The sequence below is a fragment of the Sebastes umbrosus genome, chromosome 18, assembly GCF_015220745.1.
Source record: "Sebastes umbrosus isolate fSebUmb1 chromosome 18, fSebUmb1.pri, whole genome shotgun sequence".
NCBI lineage: Eukaryota > Metazoa > Chordata > Actinopteri > Perciformes > Sebastidae > Sebastes > Sebastes umbrosus.
Genome location: NC_051286.1, coordinates 22,852,125 through 22,876,048, shown reverse-complemented (window position 1 = coordinate 22,876,048; position 23,924 = coordinate 22,852,125). Strand labels below are relative to the sequence as shown.

The 23,924-nt window shown below is 41.4% G+C and overlaps 1 protein-coding gene across 3 annotated transcripts; it reads left to right on the top strand.

Annotated features, from left to right (window-relative positions):
* Nucleotides 1–495: 495 nt before the first annotated feature.
* On the top strand, nt 496–23,139 carry map3k7 (mitogen-activated protein kinase kinase kinase 7). Of its 3 annotated transcripts, none has more exons than XM_037750726.1 (18): nt 496–742; nt 1,137–1,257; nt 1,372–1,482; nt 2,178–2,243; nt 2,372–2,417; nt 3,742–3,880; nt 6,462–6,586; nt 7,409–7,537; nt 9,490–9,620; nt 10,048–10,129; nt 10,535–10,656; nt 10,919–11,066; nt 12,771–12,851; nt 16,351–16,418; nt 18,401–18,500; nt 19,107–19,168; nt 19,514–19,629; nt 21,252–23,139. In XM_037750726.1, exons 2-18 carry the CDS (start codon nt 1,165–1,167, stop codon nt 21,430–21,432), a joined length of 1,800 nt encoding a protein of 599 aa, XP_037606654.1. In that variant the 5' UTR covers nt 496–742; nt 1,137–1,164; the 3' UTR covers nt 21,433–23,139. The 3 variants fall into 3 exon arrangements, with proteins under 3 accessions (XP_037606654.1, XP_037606656.1, XP_037606655.1); XM_037750727.1 differs by lacking the exon at nt 496–742 and adding an exon at nt 749–894; XM_037750728.1 differs by lacking the exon at nt 12,771–12,851 and having other exon boundaries at nt 497–742.
* The last annotated feature ends 785 nt before the right edge of the window (nt 23,140–23,924 follow it).

Genomic DNA, 23,924 nt, shown 5'->3' with positions numbered 1-23,924 from the left:
GTTTTCATACAAAACAAATGATCGCCTCATAAAACATGGTGCTTTGCATATAAACTATCCAGCTACATGACTTCAGATTAGCCATTAAAGAGAGCCTTAATTTCCTTGTGTAAAAGTTGGAATGAGAGCTCCTGTTCAGTATGCAGGTTAAGTTAAGAATGTTTTGTGAAACAAATTCTTCTTCTGATTGACTGAAAACTATTGTTTTTAGAGTTGTTGTATATGATTACACTGGTGGAATAACGAAATAAATGTAATCAAATACTGTAGGCTACTTTACTTAAACATTTTGTATTATTTTACACTTCAACTCAACTGTTACATTTTGTTTCTTCCTCACTACCTTTTATTAATAATTACAATTGTTAAATTTTGAATTAACTATTAAGTATATTTTTAACTGTCCAGCAGTATATCAATTACTTCAGATTAGCCATTAAAGAGAGCCTTAATTTGCTTGTGTAACAAGTGTGACTGAGAGCTCCTGTGTTCAGTGTGCTGAGGGGACACATTTGCAGTGCGCACCCACTTCCTGCGGAGAATATAAATACACTCGTAGCTCCTAGCAGCCAGCTAGACGACTTGTGGAAAACAAAGTTATGTCTGGCTGTCAAGTGGATAGAGAAAGACTCTTTTTAAAAATGGACGTTATTCCTCGGTTCTCCGTACATTAACAAGCAGAACAAACATCCCCCCATGTCCAGAGAGCCGCCGGCAGCTGGTGACAAGTCAACTGCGAACGGTCGGAGGATATTAAGCTCATAAAGTCCCGGTAGCTAACATCGCTAGCAGCGTTAGCATCCAGCTAGCTAACAGCTAATACACTGTAGGCCTTGAGTAGCTTGTGTTTAATTGCGACTGTGGTGTGGTAATGTTAAACTGCGGCTAGCACTGGTATGTAGTGATGCTATAAGCTTGTATTGGATGTGATAAAAGTGAAGTTTGAGCACTCTTAAAGGTTTCAGTGACAGTTGTTGCTAACGTTATGTATAATGTTATTTAGCCATGATCCTGGCTAACCACTCTGTTGTCATATTGTGCAATATTGTGATCAGATGTCTTGATCACAAGTCTGCTGCATCCTTGTGATCAATCTAACTGTAACTTATGTCATTTTGTCTGCTCTCTTTTCACAGTAAGTTACTAGCTGACGTTTAGCTAGTAATGTCTCTAACGTTACCATCCGCCGACATACTTGAAACACCTCCTGGATATCCCTTTGAAGAAATCAACTATGAGGATATTGAAGTTGAGGAGGTAGGTGGTGTTGATTTGTCCCCTGATACTGACACAAGACTTAGATCTAATGCTCTTCTACACGAACAGACGTGCAGATGTTTTACCTGAGAGTGACTTTCTTGTCATTTTCAGGTGGTGGGGAGAGGAGCTTTTGGGGTTGTTTGCAAAGCCAAATGGAAAGGCAAAGACGTCGCAATCAAGACCATTGAGAGTGAATCAGAGAGGAAAGCCTTTATTGTCGAGGTAATGTTGTATTGTTGTCTTCTTTTCTCACTACTCTGTTAAGATCTAGCAAATATTATAGTTTAACTTGTTTCACTTCATATCAGTGCCATCAGCAGGACAGTGAGCACTTGTAATGACAGCCTGGGTGATATACAGTATGTATTTAATGTGGCAGTAGGCAATATATTTTTGGCATCAATGGGCAAAAATTCCATAATAACCTTTCAGCATATTGTAATTCAAGTGTTCTGAGAGAAAACTAGACTTCTGCACATCCTCATGGCTCTGTTTTCAGGCCACCGGGTCACAAACTTTCTCATTTTACAGCTGAACAGTACACTACAAGATGTTTCTGAAAACATTTGAGGCGAGAAATAGGCATTACAGTAACAGAATACTGATTTATATTTGATCAGCGCTGCCTAGTTTGACCGTTTGGTCAGAGTTCACGAGTGATTGACAGCCGGCTCTCATAGACGGCAGCTGGACGGCAGACTCCAGATCAGCTCTGACGGGTTGTTTTCTTCCGGTCTGTGAACCGGAGGACACAGAGGACATTTTTTTTCAGATTACCTGTCTCATGCACTACTGACCGTTTTATAAAAATAACTTTTTTAATCATATTTGCTCCATTTCTACCCACTGCAGCTTTATGGTATTGAATAGCATGCATGCAGATGGAATTGTGTGTGACGTCTCCTCTTTGTCTCCAGCTTCGGCAGCTTTCACGTGTGAATCACCCCAACATTGTGAAGTTGTATGGCTCTTGCAATAATCCAGTAAGTTAAATGGAATATTGTTATATGTTATGCTCTCTTGCTGATTCAACTCACCAGTAACGGTGTGTTTCAATATAGTCCTGTCGTCTGTCTGGTTGAGTCTCTGGTGATTTTTCTCTCCCACTCAGGTCTGCCTTGTGATGGAATATGCTGAAGGCGGGTCATTGTACAATGGTGAGTCTACATGTACACCTACTGAACAACACTGTTATATTACGGATGTCTGCATTTGTTCTGCCTTGCTAGTAGTGAAATGAACACATCCTTGCACAGACATGAGAAGCAGCCCTGTTCAGTTGACCCTCCCACTGTTTGCATGTTCAGTCATTTTTCCCAATTCCTTAATAGACTAGCCTTTGCACAGTGACATGCAGCACAGCATTGTTTGTCCCTGCAGTAAATATTCAAATGGACCTGGGAAATAGTGAGGTGTAACGAACAACAATATGCACTAATACTATAATATCTTATTAAAGATACATATGTGCTAGTTTCAGTTGTTGAGATCTGAGAATGTGGCAACATTGCTAAAAAGAAGTCCCACCCACGTTGTCAAGAAATATGAGCAGTCAGACGGTTGGCAGGTTTTAAGCCCCCAGGTTAGTTTAACCTGTTTTTTCAACGCAAATGGTAAAAATGAATTCCCAAACTGTTTGTTGTAAACATCCACCACAGTCAACAGACAGACTTCCTGCTTTAACTTTAACCTACTGTACATACAGTAGTTGCGTGGATAACATCGGCATTTTGAGTCATTTACTTCCAAATAAAGTTGTTTTTTTAGATAATCTGGATAAACTGTTGGTTTTGTCTGATCATTCGACTTCTCACGTCTCTTGCCACATTGGACTTTGGTGTAGCAACGTTGTCGTGTTCCCAGATCTCAGCGAGTACAGTGTGACTGAAACGATGGCCAAAACTACAAAAATAAGGAAAAGGTGTTAATAAACTGGAATTAATCATTTAAATGTTATACATGTAGTTAGAGGCCTCTCAGCTCTAAAAGAATCATTCATTCATTGCAGGTAATCAATGTATGAATGCATTTTATAGTGTGTATATAGGCCTTTATCTGCTTTCCCTAGACATCAGTGGTTGGAACAGCTTTCATTCCCAAGAGGTTCAGATTGGCAAGTTTTTGTTTTTCTAGGATGTGAATCCCACAATATGGGACTCTCTGCTGTGCTTTACACTTCACAGTTACCTCCCCCCCCCCCCTAGTTACTGAATGTCTATCAAAGTTACTCCTGGGAGCTACACTATGGCACCGTAACTTGGATGTCATTCAGTTGAGTTGTGAATACTGTTTTTGAAAAAGTGCATTCCCTCCTGGAATTAACTTGTTGAAGACGCTATAAGAAACAAAGGTAGTCAGCCCTGTGTGTGTGGGTGTGTATATATGTATGACAGGGTCATGAAGCACTACTTTCTGTTTGGTTCCTTTGTAGGTTTATTGTCTGTGGTGGTGGTGGTTGTGACTGTGTTCTCTTGTCCACAGTGCTGCATGGTGCTGAACCCCTCCCCTATTACACTGCTTCCCATGCCATGAGCTGGTGTTTTCAGTGCTCCCAGGGCGTGGCCTATCTCCATGGCATGAAACCAAAGGCTCTCATTCACAGGGACCTCAAGCCACCCAAGTATGCTCCTCCTCACCTCACACTCTTTGTCTCCTGTTTCACCGTGCCAACAAAGTGCCCGGTGCTTTTCCTTTTTAAATGTGTTTTATTTAGTTCATGTTGTTCAGCAAATATTGTACTCAGAAACTGGTCAGACTGTCTCAATGTTGTGTGCCAGAAGTGTACAAGTTTTTCTGCAGTATTTGCAAAGCCACTCAAAAATGTGGTAGTTTCTCATGTGTTGTTACGCAAGATCTTTATATCTTTACATGCAGGGTTATTGTGTCTTAACAGGTGTTGAACTTCTCTCTCAAGCTCTTTTTTAAAGTGCGTTTCCATGTTTATTTTTAACGTGTTAATGCATACAAAACAAGAACAACCACTTTTCCTTTGTTTTAGTACTAGACCAGTTTAGCAAGACCACTTCTTTTTTTCTTTTGTGCAAAGTCATAGTACTGTATTACTCCACTCCACTCCACTCTATTCCACTCCCTTTAATACCTATTTGTATATTCAAATTGTTACTTGAAAAAAATACTTCTTTCACAATTCAGAAGAAGTAGATCAGGCAGGGCAGAATTCAATGTATTAAAATGCTTTTAATGCCTTAAGACACCAGATTTGAGCCTATTAAATGCAAAATCTTTGTTAGGAAAGGTGTTAAATGTTGTATGAACACGTGCCTGAGAAACTACACAGTTTTGGCTGAGTGGCTTTTGATCACACAGTAGTCCTTTTTAGCAAAGCTACTGTAGCTCCCTTTTCCATTTGTCACGTATTTGTTAATATGTTTCATATTGACAGATACATTTTTAAGGTGGTTCAGGCCAACATGAGCACTGTCTCAAAAAATTCAGCCCCCTCATTCATTTCAATGAGATCACTGCTGTGGCACAGTGGAGGTTCAGAAACGGGGCTCCTGCGGAAAAAAAGAAAAGTGAAAGCTAAACGTGCTGCTACGACAGAGGAAAGTATAGTTGTCATTGTGATAATTCCAGAGTTTGTAGTTTTCTCGTGGTGTTTATAAAGTGCTCTGTTCTAGCATCTGTTGGATGAATCTGTTACTCAAACTGGACTCGGTGGATCGTATGCCATTGTTTTGATGCTGTGCTGTGTTGTTATCCGTTTGAACACCAAAGTGACATGGTGCTACTAAAGGATGTTAAGAGCCCACTGAGGTGGAAAGAATGCTCCTGGCAGGACTCTGGGAACGACCAGCTGGTCTGTTTCCTAGAGAACTTGTTGTGGAGTTTCGAGGAATTGTTATTCATTGTCAACTTTGGGTTACTGTCCAGGAATTTATTTATATGCTCTTTTTAATGATTCTTCCCAGAGTTACTCCCGAGCCTATACTTGCGCTTCCATTTCCTGTGAAGAGATTGTGTCAATACGCTGATATATTGTGCAATTTGAAGTACATAGCTGACACTATTAAGCTAGCATTTGATGTGTCATCACAGAATACACCGATCAGCCATAACATTATGACCACTGACAGGTGAAGTGAATAACATTTATTATCTTGTTACAATTACTCCTGGCAGTGGGGGGGATATATTAGACGGCATGTGAAGATTTTGAACTTTGAACTTTGCGTTGGAAGCAGAAAAAAAGGGTCAGCGTAAGGATGTGAGCGACTTTGACAAGGGCCAAATAGTGATGGCTGGACGACTGGGTCAGAGCATCTCCAGAACTGCAGCTTTTGTGGGATGTTCCCGGTCTGCAGTGGTCAGGACCTACCAGAAGTGGTCAAAGGAAGGAGAACCGGTGAAGCGGCGACAGGGTCAGACCCGAGGCTCACTGATGCACGTGGGAGCGAAGGCTGACCCGTGTTGTCCAAGCCAATAGAAGAGCTACTGGAGCTCAAATTGCTGAAAAAGTTAATGCGATAGAAAGGTGTCAGAACACACAGTGCATTGCAGGCTGCGTAGCTGCAGACCGGTCAGGGTGCCCATGCTGTCATAATGTTATGGCTGATCGTATATATATGTTGTCTTAGTGATTCCAAACCTGGGGGTAAACACCCCTCCACGGGGACCCAAGTTAAATCTGTGGGTTCACAAGACTATTAGAGGAACAAAAACAAAAAATCATATATTTATGTTAAACAAGGATTCTTGGCTTCTAAAAGTTCTTTTAAATGAAAAAATCTGGGAAAGAAAAATGGGCTGAACGATTTTGAAAAAAATATGTTATTGCGATTATTTAGATTTCACATAATTTTCATTGAAAAAAAACATATTCAAGACATGGTTTAATTTGGTGTAATTTTTGCAGGGATCTGTACCAAACAAAGATGTTTTCTTAAGTCTGTAGAATATGATCATCTCTGCAGCAAGACAGTATTTAATTCACAATTGTAATTTGACACACATTTCAGTTTAACAAATATCGCGCCTCCTGTGATTTGAAAATTGAAAAAGTATTCCCGATAGTTTGGAAACCACTGTTAACCCGTACGTTGTATCTGTAGCTGCTTTACAACACTCTTTTCTTTACTCAAACAAGTCAGAAAGTGTTTACTTTTTTTATTGATTATTTCAAGTTCAAATTTGTCAACGTCTAATGGGGCTTATTTCTTGCTTTTTTTTCTTTGTTTCAGTCTGCTTCTGGTGGCAGGTGGCACTGTGCTGAAGATATGTGACTTTGGAACAGCATGCGACATTCAGACCCACATGACCAACAACAAAGGAAGTGCAGCATGGATGGCCCCAGAGGTATTTGAAGGCAAGTACAGTATGAGTGGCATTCCAAGTAGTTGAAGATCTTTGGATACCCCTCCCTGTCAGTTAGTTTTCCAACTAAAAAGCCAGTTTTGATTTTTATAAATGCTCACAGAATCACCACAATCCAACGAAACAGCTCTTTCTTGCACCCACCTTTTGTTTTGTCACCTTAACGATATAGCTTAGCGCTCCCAGTGTGGAGGCATTCATTCTTGATTCATCATCAGCAGCTCTTACTCTACTGCTTTATTGATGGTTCCCAAGCAGAGTGAGAAGATGAATGGAGTGATGCTGGTGGCTTTATTTCCCTCAGGAGACAACAGTGTAGAATGTGTGCTCTCATTCAGCCAGGAGCCTAATGTATTTCTACATGATGAGACATGTTCTTGGCGAGGCAGAGGGGGGGCAGGAGGAAAGATGAATTGAGCCCTAGTCATTATCATGTTTTTGGAGGCAAGTTACAAGACTCCAGTGCGATTAAACAACTCACTTTTGCCCTCTCTGTGAACTCTTTACAGCTAATTTGCATCAGAGTGAGCAGTGCGCAGCGTCTTTAGAATAAGTGTGTGATGTGCACTTTAATTCAGCTATAATAGGCCCAGTAATTAAACAACACAGGAGCCGTTCCTTGGTAAAAAAAAATTGCTCCCTTATTTTCCCCTCTCCCTCCCCCTGAAAGCAGAGATGAGATAAAAGCTGCTCTCATCTCAAATGTGCCGCAGAGAATTACCTTTATTCGTCAGGCAGCGATGTCAAACGCAGCCTATTTTCCCTGTTTGAAAAGGACCTAAGTGTTGCTGTGGGTTTTCTTCTGTTTTCGCAGGCAGCAATTACAGCGAGAAGTGTGATGTGTTCAGCTGGGGGATCATTCTCTGGGAGGTGATCACTCGCAGGAAGCCCTTTGATGAAATCGGAGGACCAGCTTTTCGCATTATGTGGGCTGTGCACAACGGTGAGTCACTTAATGTGTGTGTGTGTGTGTGTGTTTGGGGGGGAGCTGGAGGATGCAAAGGCCATGTCCAGCAGTCAGCCCCTGTGAGTCCTCAGACGTGCCTGCCCCGCTAGGTCCACTGGGAGACTGTGAGAGGAAAGAGCCTGGCAGAAGAGTGCAGCTAAAAGGCATGTTCACCTGTGCTAGCACAGAGATGGATGGAGGAGAATACTAATGGGACACTAATAATACCTGGGGAATCTGCCTGCCTCAGTCATTACGGTTGGAGCAGCAGGAGACAGGGGATTTAGCATAAATTTGTGGGGATGCACCGATACCATTTTGTTTCAGACTAAGAACAAGTACACATACTTTACATCTGGGTACTTGCCGATACAGAGTACCAATATGAGTACTTAATAATACCATTACAGTTCTAACACTGACTTTGAAAATATGTTATATGGTTATCAAATGTTCCTCACTTTCTGACTGTAACAAATTAAACATACAACTTGATGCTGTTGCTGATCACTTAAAGCAGCAGTAGGTAGAAATAGAGGCATGAGACAGGTAATCTGAAAAAAAATCATGTCTCTGTGTCCTAATGGCATCTGCAAGATTTCAGATTTCAGAAGCCATTTATTTTTAGCTGTAAAATGAGAAGGTTTGTGACCCGTGTGGTGGCAGTTTCTGTTAAAACAAGACACAAACCAACGTAACAACTTGTCTTTCAGTGAATTTAATAAAAAGGCATACATTAATAACTAAAACATCTGCAGATGGACTGCAGATGGACTCACGAGCACAGCCACCTGTTGTGGACTGTGGCAAGTGAGCCCCGAATACAAAGAGTAGTCAGTATTTATACATTTAAAGCATAACACGAAGATAAGTGCAAAGAAGAGAAGGATAGAAAGTGTATCAATGCGTCAGCACACAGCAGACAACAAAGCATCACAAGACATAACAAGTATTTCAGCAATCTGTTGTTTGCAGTTACAGAGATCTAAAATGTCAGGTCACTATCCTATGGTGACGAAGTTGAACATGTGAGGCCCTGAGATTATCTAAAGGTACAGTGTTAAACTGCAGATATGAAAATTGTCATTACACCCGTCAGCCATGTTGACATCAGTTGAAGAAATACCAAACACTGCCCACCAACGGGGCAAACTTTATCATATCACAGCTAAACAGTACACTATAAGATGATTCTGAAAACATTTGAGGAGAGAAATTGGCATTACAGTTACAGATTATTGATTCATATTTGATCAGCGCTGCCTAGTTTGACCGTTTGATCGGAGTTCGCGAGTGATTGACAGCCTATTGAAACGCTCTCTCTCTGAAATGACCTGTGATTTGCCAAAGTCTCCCGTCACAGGCTAGATTTTTTAAAGCTGCTAACTCAACCGGACGGGTGAATTGAGGACTCAGTTGCCTGTTGTGCTCATACACTGCAGCTGGTGATAAATGATGGATTTAACCTGTTTGTGCATCAGGTTATCATTGCAGCCGGGCGGCTTGTTAGGCACTGCAACCACAGTGACAGCACCCATGCATGCAAGGCACTAATCTTGTCGGTCAGCGGTTAATGATCAGAGGGTCGGCTATGGTCAGACAACAACATCTAAATTAGCATCCCTAGATTGCAGTCTGCTTTAATTTTGTCATCATCGCTTATCATGAAATATATCTCCAAACTGCTGACATTGCTCCTCCTCTGCCTACCTGCTCAACTGACGAGAGGTTAACGTCACGTTGCTGTAATGTGGTATCGGGTGCGGTTGTATCGGAGTAGTTTTACGAGTACGTGTACATAAGCACGGTATCGGACCAATAGCTGATGCTGGTATTGGTATCAGTGCATCCTTATAAATTTGAAATATTTATACATTGCTTGTCTGCTGTAATGCCAAACTTTATTTCCTCATTTGACTGTTTTCTTTTTTTTTGTTACACACATTTAGGTACAAGACCTCCTTTAATCAAAAATTTGCCGAAGCCCATTGAGAGTCTGATGACTCGCTGCTGGTCTAAAGACCCCTCTCAGCGGCCTTCCATGGAGGAGATAGTGAAGATCATGACTCATCTAATGAAGGTAATCTGTCCTCTATACAGTATACACTGTATTGGCTTACACAGAGAGGTCTTTCTGTTGTTTTGCCTACCGTCGTTGATATGAATGGGGTTGACAGAGTAAGAGCAACAACTTGTCAGTATAATGCAATACAATTCAACAGCAACACAAACTACATCCTCCGAAAATGACCATACAGTTGAATCAACACATCTCAGATTCAACCAAAAACTGAACATTAGAACCTTCATGAAGGGAAGATTTGTTTGTTGTATTCGATTGCATTAGTCTTTAGCTAGGTGTACCTAATAAACTGGCTTTAAATGGATTTGAATTGGACTGAAACCGACCTTTTCCGAGCCATGTCTGCTCAATTATTTGGTCCACACCGAATGTAAAATCCTAAATCCGACCTCACTCACTCGATCTTATTTTCTTCTTTTGGCAGTACTTCCCAGGATCTGATGAACCGCTGCAATATCCATACCAGTATTCGGATGAGGGACAGAGCAACTCTGCAACTAGTACAGGTACAAGAGTCATCCTCCTCAAACGTTTTGGGTGCACCAAACAGTACAGGAAGTTAATGCATGGGTCTCCAAGATCCAATATCAAAGTGTAGTCAGTGGTATGCAGGATGTTTCACTCATTTATGTTTAGTTTCCTTTAGTGGATAGCACAAAGCATTACCTGGAAAAATCCGGGACGATGATGAAAAAAGTTAGTCTGGAGCCTTGCCTGTGTGTACTTTTTTTTTTTCCACCTAATAATTCATCAGGAATTGATAAGCGAAGCGATAAAGAATCAGATCGATTAGAGGAATCGATAAAGGAATCAATATCGATAAAATCGTATCAGTTTCCATCCCTACAAGCTCCACAGTCGTATGACACCTATAAAAGCTCTCTCCTGTCCTGTGTCCTGGGGAACAACAGGTTCATATGTGGACTACACCGGCACCACCACAACCAACAGAAGCGACGCAAACATGGAGCACAGTGATTCTCAAGGGAGCAATGACACTATCAAGATTACGCCTCCTTACTTCAAGCCAAAGGTAAACCAATTCTTCATTATTATAATTATTTATTTTGATCAGGGCCATTGACATTTTTATCTGTAATTTCTAGTGTCTTAATCAGATTGATGCATTAAACTTTATATTTATTTACTTTGAATTTCTTTATATCGCAATATATACTGCAGAAGTTTTTTCCAATATCGTGCAGCCCTAATAATAGTTATAGATTAAGTTACAGGAGAAAACAAATGTTGTCAAAACAAAAGCTTCTGTAGTGAAAGTTTTCTTGTTCTCTCAGGCAGACCCATTGAGGACTCTGCCTCTGTCCAGGGGGGGCAGTGTTGAGAGTTTGCCTGCACGAACACAGTGCCTGGCATCATCTGACAGCAAAAGAATGAGTGCTGACCTGTCGGAGCTCGAGCCCAAGATACCATTTACACCTGCAGGTAAGGCCCGACATTACACAGCTCAAAACAACAGACGAGAGCAGGAAGAGGAGCTTCTCAAGGCAAATTAGCATGCTCTTAATGAGGTTTAGAATTCTCTTTTTAATAAGAAACATTGCACAGAAAAGGCATGCAGTGTTATTGGAATGAGGCCTCTCCAAGTCCACAAGAAACTCCTCCCATGACACTTGGGTCAGGTTATTTTTCTTGTGCTTGCATCACTTTAAGGTGAAGATTGATTCCTCATATAAACACATCCATATGCCCCCGAACAGTAAGGCCCGTCAGACCCAGCTGTCGACCATCTCTCCTCCTTTAAAGGCTCTGACAGAAAGCAACAGACTCAACTGTGGTGAAATTAAACCTCAGGAGCTTTTCGCATAGAGTTTTGATTTGATTTGAGCATAGAGAGTATGTCAGGGTTTTTTGTTGTTGATCTTTTTGTTTTCAGACTTAAATATAACTTTTTTTCCCTCCTGAACCCGTGACAACAATTTCTGAAATTGGTCCAGTATTGAGGGAGAGCGCTGTAGATGGCAGCCACTCACGGGCTGCGATATAATCCTATTGGGGCAAGTTGGTACCGTCATTTACGTCCGCTAAATGTGCTTGTTTTTGCTATGACAGGTCCCGATTGTTATTATAAGTGTCTGACATTATGGAAAGAGTCTTGTTCAAGGAGAAGTTCTTCAATCTGGCGAGGTGACGTGTTGCCAGAATACAACGGTGGAATAGTGGAATACACCCATGGTGGAAACGCGCTGCCGGGCAGAGTTTGTTGTGTTGGACGAGGTCTTTGTATTCGATGGATGCTTGTATTTATTTTAGCCAGAGTACACGGATGAAGAGCTCCTACGAATTGACGAGCAGACGAGGAGAAAGAGAGCAGGGCAACAGGGTGGGGGTGAACCTGAAGCTCAGGAGACGAGGGTGTTCCTGTGGGTACTGTGACCCTGTGCCCACAGAGAAAGAATGCTGTAAATAGTGGGACCTTTTGCTGTCCGATATTCAGATTTCACGACGAGACTTCTCCTTTAGCGGGACTTGGACACAATAACAAACAGGCCGGATCAAGCAAAAGGTAAAGAAAAATGTTTTATTTCTCTGTAGGGTCGTTTCCATAATGTTGTCAGACACTTATAATAACAATCTGAGCCTGTCAGTGGCAAAAAACAAGAACTTTTAGTGGACGTACATTGACAGTGAGGAGTTGCCCTGAACGATTACATTGCAGCTTGTTTCGCGGCTGCCGGTTACAGCATTCTTCTTAATACTAGACAAATTTCAAAAATGGTTGTCCCCATTAGTCATTTAGACACAAAAACATGGCAAAATAGAGTCTGAAAAGTACCAAAGTTACCCTTTTAATGAATGGAGTTCCTGTAAGTTGAGCATCAATACCCTCTCTTGTCCTCAGATTGCCTTGTTAAACTTTTAATCCAAACAGTAGTGGAGCTGTCTGCCTGCTGTTGTTTGTGCTGAGAAAAGTAGCGCGGTTGCTGCCGGCAGTCTACACAGTACCGCTCCACAGCATCTGGAATGGACGGAGTGCATGCTGCCCTTGCACGTACACTGTGTATGCCTCTGCATGTGTGTGGCCCACATTTGCAGACAGTCCTGCTGTGGCGCCCCCCCATGTCTTGTCGTAGTCTGCATGCTTGTTGTGTTCGCAGCTGTATGTGTGTATATGTGTGTTTTCCGCAGCACGTCCCCAGTATAAACGAGGCCACCGTAAAACTGCATCATTTGGCACCATTCTCGATGTCCCCAAGATCGTCGTCACAGGTATCTCTGGACCACTGGGCTTCCTGGTGACCGGGTGGAGCTGGCTTGGCTTGGCTTGGCTGGCGTGGGTTTGCTGTGCTCTGACATGGCCCTCTCCTGTGTGTCACTCCATATGATACCAGCAACAGAATGAACGTCTTTGGGCAGTCTCTATTTAAAAAAAATGGATATAATTGAGCTGATCCTGGAGTAACACGCATGAGAGTTGCTTTATGTCTCTGTTTCCTTTTTGTTGACAGAAGCAGAAAATGAGTTAATATTCTCATCTGGTGTCACCTTTTACACCCAAAAATCGAGTTCCAACTCATTCAGTTTTACTCCGATGTTGTTGATGTTGAGTCTTTCTATCACCTGTGTCAACAACAACAACTTATTTAAAGCTGACTACAGGGAATCCGATCAGTATATTGCATCAGATCAGGTGACTCAGATGAGATAAGCCTTCTAACTCATGGCCCTGTCCTCTCTGTCACCTCCCCGGCTTGTCTGCAGCAGATCAGGAGTAAATCAGTGCACCAGTTCTCTCTGCATTTGAGCTTGTCCTTGCCTTTCATGCATAGAGGACTTAGAGAAAAGCATGGCTATTTTTTTTTTCTTCTCCCCCCTCTTGCTCCCTTTACATCCATTAACTTTGAAAAAAGTCATTTTGATTAATTTCTTTCACATTGAGGGTCAGAGCTATTATTACAAGCAGAGATACGGATGAAAGGAATGGGGACAGCTCTGGATGTCAGAAAAGGCTTCTATTTTAGAGCTATGTGAGACTCGTTGAATGTGGCTAATTTAAACCAGTGACTAAGGGGAGTCAGCTGATGCATGTTATTAAAGGTAGAGCACATATCAATGCACATGTACACCTGGACATCAGGCCTTTTCCCCCGGGACATAAATCCTTGGTGGCCATTGGGAAGGGGTGTAGCGGTATACAAAATTCACAGTTACCTATTCAAATCAGGAAAAACAAAAGAAACGCAGAAGATAATACTCACTTTATTTTGAAAAATGTGAACATTAAATGGCGGCTCAATGGCTACGGAGAGTGAAACAGAAGTTAAAGCTTCTTTAGCTTCAATAATGTAACGTATTTCTAAATGAAACGGTACATGTGAAGCGGGTTTAGTTACAAGAGTTATTGGAAAATGTATCTAATGTATTTTCATTTCACTGCGTCTTTAAGCGTTAACACTTAGGCTCATATTCAGTCAAAACTCACTGTTTATTCATATTTTACCATTATGTGAATAAGTACATGGAAAATTTTCAACATTTTTTTTTAACAATTAAAATATTCAAGTGAAACAAAAAAAAAGGATACAAATTTGACAATGTTAGAAAGGTTTGAAATACACAAGGGTTAATGGCAGTGGACAATCTTTAGCTGGCCTACAATACAACACCACAAAGGCACATTATTGTCAAAAAGCGTATTTATCAATCTATACATAATGCATCTATCAATAGGTCCCACTGCCAAAGCCTTCCAAGTAAGTTTCACTCCTTAGAATTCATGGTCCTCACATGCCAGACCCGGGCTAAAGTAGAATACATTAGGGAAATTCCACCGATCTGATGACAGTCACTGAACAAAACATCCTGTACTGACTGGTGATAGACAAATACATGTACCGTTACGCCTCTGCCATCAAGCAACAACTGAAAAATTAGATAGCTACAAGTCCAGAATTGACATCCAAATTTGCTAATTCATTTTTACAGCAGGCTAACTTTATTAAAACGGCATGTATCCAATTGTAAAAGCATAAATTTAGAAAATATTAAAATTCAGTTCAGTTTTCATAATGGTAGAGCGTTCTGCTCAGTATATTACAACAACAGGTGCAGAAAATGAAGTGTTGTCTTTGGAGTGCTTGTTTGTAGGGCTGCAACCAACGATTATTTTCACTGTCGATTATTCTCTTGATTAATCAATTAGTTGTTTGGTCTATAAAATGACGATATATATATATATATATATATATATATATAAAATAAAAATGGTTAAAAATGTCAATCAGTGTTTCCCAAAGCCCAAGATGACGTCCTCAAATGTCTTGTTTTGTCCACGACTCAAAGATATTCAGTTTACTGTCACAGAGGAGTAAAGAAAACAGAGAACTTTGACTTTTTTTTCTTAAAAAATTACTCAAACCGATACGATCGATTATCAAAATAGTTGGCGACTAATTTGATAGCTGACAACTAATCGATTGATCGTTGCAGCCCTACTTGTTTGTTTATGTGTGTGTCCTTATGTGCTGTGTCTTCACTGTGCCATAGACAGCTTGTAGTCAGCCTAGACCTACTGTACAGTAATACCCCGAGTCATTTGTATTAGTTTTGATGTGTGACTAAGGTGCAATCAACTTTATGTATCCCGTGTCATGGGAAGTTTGGGAAATGCACACACTATGGGGGGAAAAAAAGCATGTGCAATCCCATACGTTGCATATTGCTGTTATGTGAAATCTGCGAATGCTTATTTTATTAATTTTTGTTTTGGGGCTTCAGTTGAACGATTATATAATGTAGATTGAAAAAAAATAAAATACACCATCAAACTCAAAAGTGCATGGTGATGAAGTTAAAAAAGGGCCTCATTAACTCTCGACAAGCTGACATTTAGGACATACCAGATTTGAAGGGATAGAGTGATTTGAAGTGAGTTTGTATGAGGCACTTATCCAGAGTCAGAGTATTACCTTTAGTGGATGATGGTTGGCGCGACGCCCGCAGTTTGGAGAAACAGACAGGAGTTCCCAGCACAGGAGCATAGCAATATATTGCTTGTGGACGGGTGCAGCAGCAAAACGTATTTTAGACACCTTAAAGAAATCTATATCAGTTTAAGTGTACGCTATATTAAGAATAATATAATATCGAATAAATTTACTGAATATCGGCCGATCAATCGGGACATCTCTAGTCAAAACCCTGTCATGACATGTAATTGGACATGAAGAAGTCTTTACAGTCTAAAGTTCTAGCAGCAGATAGAGCGGGTAATTTCTTCTGATTGCAGTTACTCTACAGGTGAGATCTCAGGGATATTAGTTTTAACCTGGTGGTAATCTGGGCAGCAGATGAACGAGTGATGACTAGGGAGTGCAGTTCCTATCGGTTCCCATGGGTCCTGTCTGAGACCTTACCTCACCAGCCCTAACCCAAACCAGCCAGTCAGTGCAAAGCCGTCACATAAGTTGCCTCAGCTGTTCCTGTGGATGGGTTTGGTCTGTTACGTCGGTGTGTGTGTGTGTGGGTGTTTGTTTGTTGTGCACTGTCAGTGGGTGATGGGTGTTTTTAGCGCTGCGGTCACACTCTGGCCATGCCGCAGCACATGTTGACAGGCCAGGACGTAGAGGGTTAAATCATTGCAGCTGTCCCCCTATGTCCCTCTGTGGGCCTGGATATCCGTCAAGCAAAACACGGGCAACCAATCTCCCACCATCACTATCTGCAAACTCTACCGGGTCTCATTCTCTCTCCTCTGTCCTGTTCACAGCCACATGTGATCCCCAGAGACGTCGGTCTGTGCAGGATCTGCCCGGCATCGGCACAGAGTCCAACCAGGTAAGACGCAGCCACACACCGGAAAGGGAATGGTCAGAGGGGTCTGTGGAGTTTCATTCATTGATGATTAGAGTCACTGTTAGGATAGGGAGTTGAAATTGGTCTGTGTAGCTGGTTTTATATTTTAAATGTTAAATTAAATATCTCACTGCAATCATGCAAATGAATGAAAACATGGTGAATGCATGACAGCAGTCTCATATTCACTATTGAAAGAAGATGAAATGAGAGCTACCTGGCTGGTAACTGCAATTGTATGAGTAGATGTGTGGCCGTCTGTCGCTCGTATCAAAGTAAATGAAAGAATGAAAACACAGTTACTGCGGGAGACATAGTTGAGACACAATTTGGCCTGATTATATATACAATACATCTATCTAGTGTTGTCCGTCACTGAGCTATAAATCCAAACCTACAGTATGTGGACGGTATCTACAGCAGGCCCTTGTGTTGACTATAGGGATGTCCATAATTAACCGTTAACCGACATTAAGCATTTTAACCGATTAATGCTATCGGTTAAAACGGTTAAAAGAAATGTTAATAATTAACTCAAAAGCTGAGCGGCTCGTCACTTTAAGGAGAAAAGCTGGTCCACCTTAACAGCCCACCTTCGTCTCCGGTCTCTGGCTCTCTTGAGCGGAGTGGAAGAGTTGTAGTTTCGTAGCATTTATTCACCGACAAATAAACTGTACACACACTGCTACATCTACGTTCACAGCTTGAACGCCACCAACAACCTCACACTCACCGCCAACACACGGTCTGTTGGAAACTCGCTAAAGTTACGCAGACTACGTGTGCGGCGGCGAGCCTCCGGCAATGCTAGAGCTGCTAACGTAGCACAAATACACACACTGTTTGTTGGCCACTCGCTAAAGTTTTGCCGGGCAGACAAAGTATCGTTACTTTTACTGGGAAATTGGCTGCATGTCCGCGAAACTAAACGCAGCATCGTAGCTGCTAAATTAACGCTCCCGGACGGTTGAACTGGGGACTCCCGTCAACGAATATTTGTTGTGCTCCTGCAGCTGGTACGAGGCACAAATCTTGTCAGTTAACGGTTAATAAACGGTTAACGAAGGTCGGTTATTGGTTGAGAAAATCTTTCAAAATTCAAAAATTATTTCATTTTGAAACAATGCAATGATATGTGCCCTACCTTTTATTCAACATGAAAAGTTGAACTCCACCAGAACCCCTACCAGAGGTGTTTATTTCTTCGTCTGCCACTCTCATCATTCCTTTTCCTCCTGTGAAGCCTCGCGGATGTTTGACTGATGCAGTCTTTCAAAAAGCATTTGATGCAGTCTTTGTCAAGAGAGAGAAAGAAATCCTTCAGGAGATAAAGGTCATCAAAATATGACGTGTTTGATATGTCTGCTCAGAGAAGATGAAGACATTAGTGTAGGAAGAGCCTGGTACTCCTTTCCTCAAATACACACACAGCTTCAAATAAGCTCTTTGCTGGCTCGGAGCTTTTCTCCTGCTTTCCCAAACATTTGTCTCCATTTGTAATGGTTGTAAACCCACAGCTCTGTGCAGTCAAAAGTTCATTTAAAGTTCACCGTAAAGACTTTGTACAAAACCACTGTTGCTAAAGAAGATAAATGGTGCTGCACTGCCTATGGGATCCCCAGTGGTGTGCCAGTGCCATTGATCATGGAGTTGTGGTTGTGTGAGTTTGCTTTGTTACCATTTTTTGATTCTATTCCCATACTGGGATGTAGAGAGACACTCTGAGACATCGTATGCTGTTAACATTGGATTAACCTTACATTTGATGCTGTGCATACAATATAATCCTGCTGCATTTTAGACTCATGTTCATAGTTTCGATTCTCATTATTTTATTTTATTTTATTTTATTTTTTCTTTTCTCATTATTTTAACAGGATATTTTTCTATATTTTTTTATTTGAATGACTTAATGGCTTCTGGCTTCCCAGATAATCAGACAGTGTCTGTGTGTCCTCTTGCAGGGGAGCAGGAACAGCAGCCGGTCCTCCAGTCCTAGTGTGAGGATGATGCCACCTGATAAGACGGGCAGCAGAGGTTACTACTCCCCTGATGACCCCACAGGTACTCATGACAACTAAAAGTCAGCTACACACAACACAATCACAGTAGAGTGAATGCTCAAATATCACAATTGCACCTAAAAAAAAAAAAGAAAATGATCAAAAGTGCAGTCAGTGTTTTCCCCTTTCACTTCAGGACAGATGCTAAAACACAAGTTCTGAAGTTAGGGGCCCTCTTTGTTGAAACAAAAACATAGTATACACTTAATACAAAATACCTCTTACTCTCTTGCAAAAAAAAAACACTTCATTCAAAACTATAAACTCATTTAAAATCACAACTTTACACACTAACACCAAATAAACAGCTCTTTCCACATGCCAACTGTATACACCGATGTGCTCAGTATAAAACACTTTATCTAGCTACTTTAAACATGGTGGTTGGAACAGCATCAGTGTCATTGTGGCCAGATGTTTTTTAAATCTGTCAGGCTTCACTGGGGACCCCGTTGTGTAGTGTTGATCACTGAATTTATGGTGCTGAGGAGGCGGTCAGGAGGTTATTTCTAAAGGAAAGACCTGTGGTTTGGACAGCCTACACTGTTAAAGTGCAGTCACAGAGAAAACAAACCATCCTTGCGTTCTCTTCCTTCTCTTTTCTCAGACACCAACGGCTCAGACAACTCCATTCCCATGGCTTATCTCACCCTGGATCACCAGCTGCAGGTACACCGTCCAATCACCCTCCCAGCCTCCAACACCTCCCACAACTTGTTGTTTAATTTAGCTGTGTTTTGGGTGGTGTTGCAGGCTCACGTCTTTCCTCTCAAAGATGAATTGAAGGACATTGTAAATGACTTCATTATGAAGGGATTAGCCCTGAAAACACGATGCTATCTAAACAAGTGGAATGTGAATATAAATACACATTGGCAGCATCCGCGAGATGTTTGGTGTATTATTATCTGCTTAAGACTGTACTTACAGCCGATATAAATACATTCTGCAGTAATGCACGAAGCAGACCGTTTTAAAAGTTGATTAACAGCAAACATGCGTGTTTATTTCCAGCCTCTCGCTCCCTGTCCCAACTCCAAAGAATCCATGGCCGTGTTTGAGCAGCACTGCAAGATGGCCCAAGAATACCTGAAAGTGCAAACAGAGATCGCCCTGCTGATCCAGAGAAAGTAAGTCTAGCTGCACAAAGCATCCAATGTCCTTCTGCTGAGATCATTTTATGCTTAGAAGGGTTTGGTCTGGTGGGCCAGCAGAATAAACCGGGCCATACCAAGGTGACTTTGCATGACAAAGACATTTAATGTGGAGATGTGAGTGTACAGAAAAAGGCCGCCCAAAGGCAATGACCAAATTCAGCAGACAAATCCAAGACGACAGCTATCCTAAGCTGCAGAAGACGAGCATGTAAAGCTTTGTTTGTACTCGTGCGAGACACCGTGGCACGGGCCTCCGTAGATGGCGCGGTGCACTACGAGCATGCTGCAGAGGTGTTTATGCTCAGCGTGTTGTTTTGCTCCGAAACGCCAGGAGGCATACAAACAAAATATTCTGTGGATGAGCAAGAAGTCAACGAGTGGTACCGGAGAGGAAAGTAGGCTGCCTGGCAACAGCAGTAAACACTAAACTCCGATGTACTTACCGCCAAACATTGCATTTGTGTACTGTAACTATTACTGTCGCAAACCTCCAAGTCAGAATCATCTACCTCGGGGTCTACCTCGGGTCGCCACTCTTTACATGAGACCTTTTTTTTTTTAGCTTTCACAAAACGATCTCTCAGATTCTTTCACAGCCAGCAGCAGAAAGCATCTTCTTTCTCCAGTGTGTTGCCTATTTCTTTCCAAGTATTTAATGACATGACATTGAAACTCTGCTTCTTTACTCAAATGCAGTTAGAAAATATAAATGTAAAGTTGAAGCCCCTTTTTGTTTTGGGAGAGGTTGTTTATCAATGTTTGCAATAGATGGATTTGAGGATAAACGTCCAGAGATCGTAAAAAAACCCAATATATAACTCAAGAAAGTGACAGCTCTAATGTAGTTACAATGCCACAAGACTGTAATTCAAGTGTAAAGGAAGCCACAACTACAATGGCGTATTATTAGGGCCATATTTTAGGAAAAAAATAAACATTACATAGGAACCACATCCCTTCACTTTGCATGGTTGGATCAACCTCATTGCACCGTGGTGAAGCCAGCCGACACTGAATTTGTAGTGCACCCGTATACTGACATTCCATGCATTTCATTTATGGTAAATGCATTCAAACTGAGCAGTGGGGTCTGAAGGCAACAGGGAGAGCTAGCGACGGACTTGGCGAAGTTAGCGGAAGGATGTGTGACTACGTCCGGTTTTGAAAATAAGGTGTTAACAAAAAGATATATTGAAATAAGATTAATTAGATTATAGTCATTAGAAGTATAAAACATGTCACCTGTGTCTCTTAGAAATTAACAAAAAAAAACCACTACATTTTTAGGGAAATGTCTTTATTCTTTGATTTTTGAGTTGCAGGAAAAAAGAATGAATAAATGACTGATGCATTTGAGTTGAGGACGTCTGTGACTAAACACAAAATCAAGCATTTTTTACTGTATCAATTTAGAGATATGCAATGTCTTTTTATATTACCTCATGTATTCATAGTCTCAGAGAATTTTTGAGTTTTTTTTCTTGCAAATTTATGACTTTAATCTCTCAGAATATACCTATATTGGCCTCAATGCACCAGTTGTACAGCCTTTGCTCAGAGAGTTCACGTTGCTTTCATATCCCCCGTCTGTGCAGGAAGGAGCTCATCGCTGAACTGGACCAAGACGAGAAGGACCAGCAGAACACGTCCCGTCTGGTGCAGGAGCACAAAAAGCTGCTGGAGGAGAACAAGAGTCTGTCCACATACTACCAGAAGTGCAAAAAACAGCTGGAGCTGATCCGGGTCCAGCAACAGAAGAGACAGGGCACGTCGTGATGAGACAGAGACATATGAACTGCTACCATCCCTACTCCCTGCCCAGCCACCCTCCTCCTCCTCCTCACCCCAGCACTATAACACTACGCCCCCCCCCCCCACACACACACACACACACACACTGCTCCCAGTCCAGCTTTGTAAAGAGACCTGCAATTCTACTGTGTGCTGCATGTTTGCATCGTAGACCCTTACTTCTGTCCAGCAGGAAAGATGACGTCCTCTGTACATACATTTTGCACATCCTCACAGTGTATCCTGTGAGCGCAGACCAAACAATCACTGCACCCTCCCTCATCCTGATCACCCCCAGACACCCCAGACACCCCTGCTGCTGCTGCTGTGTGCTCCGGGACGGACCCTTTTCCTTCAGCGGCTGTGTGTCCTCTTTGAGCGTGATGGCGGTGCCGATGAGCGTGGGGGTCGCGTGTTTTTCTCTATGTTTGCTCTCAGGGCCTTCTGGGCTGCCTGGTCAGTGTGTGTCCACTCCCTCAGCAGCCGACGGCCACACCGTCCTCCAGAATGTGAAAAAAACCCGAGACAAAAAGGCGTGAATCATATGCAGGAATTGTGAGATCAACGAGGATGTTTGAAACCCTGTTGTGCGTGCGTGGAATCCCCCGTTATGCAAAACCACCCACCCCTTAAATCGACGTATTTATCTCTTAACCTCTCCTCCCTTTTTTCTAATTGTGAGCATGAGCCCCTTTCCACAGACCACCACAGCTGTTTACTTCTTCAAGGTGTCTTCAGTTTCAGAGAGGGACGTGTACTTCCTGTCAGACATCACAGAAAAAAAAGGAATAGCTTTGGGTTATGTGTGAAAACCTGGATGCAGCGTTAATAATCTGCTCCTCATGCTCTTAAAAACAAAAAAACACACACACACCAAGCTTCCAGAGCAAATACAGGGTGCCGTGGATTCCCTCTTTATTTTGACTTCAGTATTTGTTTTTTGCGTGTAGATGTTTTTTGTCTTTTCTATTCAGTAGTTCACTTTGTACGATAGCTCTCGTGTCATTTTTTTTTGCATTAGGACATATTTTATCTGGTCTGGGAATTGCCCTTGCGGACAAAAATAGAGGAGCCTATAGCTCCCTATAATACATTATCTAGTTTGTTTTTTAGTTCACATGTTGCCTTAGAAGTTGCCTGCATTTTAAGTGCTTGTTTTACGTGACCTTTTAGTGGGGATAAAAGCTACAAAAAAAAACACAAAAAAGAAGATATTTTTAATGTAATGAGACGGTGAATGAAATTCTTTCCGGAGAGGGGGGAGTGAGAAGGATCTATGTCAGTAAAGCTGATCATGTAAATGTTTTCCCACCAGCTGTACATCCAAAAAACACGACATGTACTCTAAAAAGAATGTGATTTTTTTTCATATCCCTCAAGTACTTTTTGCACAATCACTTTTTGTTTTTGTCTGGTTGGTCATGTACAAATTTTTATTTCTCATTTTAAGCAATTCAGATTTTTAAAAAAGAAGACAAAGACTTGATGAGTCTTACTTTTTAGATGTGTTACTGTACAGGAGTGAATCTTTCACCGGTTCTCCTCATGAGTTTTCTGTTCACGAAGAATTAATTTACCACACACACACACACACAGCGCTGTTTATGAAGTGTTTCCTAAGTTATTGGGGGACTGAGCTACAGTATATGACAGTGAGCAAGGCATTATGAAATAAACTGAATGGTGAAAAGATGTACTTTTTCCATGCGTGAATGTTTGTGGCGGATGTATTTACAGTATCCTTGCGTCAGGTCTTTCTGCTTAACCCAGGGGTCTGCAACCTGCGGCTCCGGAGCCTCATGCGGCTCTTTAGCCCCTCTCCAGTAGCTCCCTGTAGATTTTTAAAAATGGAAATGAATAACTGTTTTTTGTTTACATTTTCATTTTTATAGAATAAAGTCATAGGTTTACAAGAAAAAAAAGTCGTAATATTATGAGAATAAATTATAAAGTAGTAATTTTACGTGTTATTTTCTTTTTTTCTCGCAAAGTTCTGACTTTTTTCTCGTAATATTACGACTTTTTTTCTCGTTAAGTTATGACTGTATTCTCGTTATAATACGACTTTTTTCTCGTAAACGTATGTCTTTATTCTCGTAATATTACGACTTTTTTCTCGTAAAGTTATAACTTTATTCTGGAAATCTCTGATTTTTTTTTCCCTCAATGTGGCACTAATACTCCGTAGTACAATTGCACTTTGGCCCTCACTGCATTAGACTTATATACTATATACTTAGACTATAAACTGTGTTACCTTCATCACAATGATCAAATGTTTTGCAGCTCCAGACAGATTTTTTTTTAATTTTTTGCCTAAAATGTCTCTTTTGATAGTAAAGGTTGCTGACCCCTGGCCTAACCAAACAGAATATCAGTTTTCTGTAAGGCCATGTGATTTATTGCAGCTTAAAGGTGTAAAGTCCAGCCAGAATTTTAGTTTAAAACATTCATAAAATGATGAAACATCAAGAGAA

Bases quoted from the DNA above. Each gene is read 5' to 3' on its own strand.
- map3k7 (XM_037750726.1), top strand. From the start codon at position 1,165: ATGTCTCTAACGTTACCATCCGCCGACATACTTGAAACACCTCCTGGA. The intron at 7,538-9,489 runs GTGAGTCACTTA...ACACACATTTAG, and splicing joins TATGTGGGCTGTGCACAACG to GTACAAGACCTCCTTTAATC. The intron at 19,169-19,513 runs GTACACCGTCCA...GTTTATTTCCAG, and splicing joins CCCTGGATCACCAGCTGCAG to CCTCTCGCTCCCTGTCCCAA.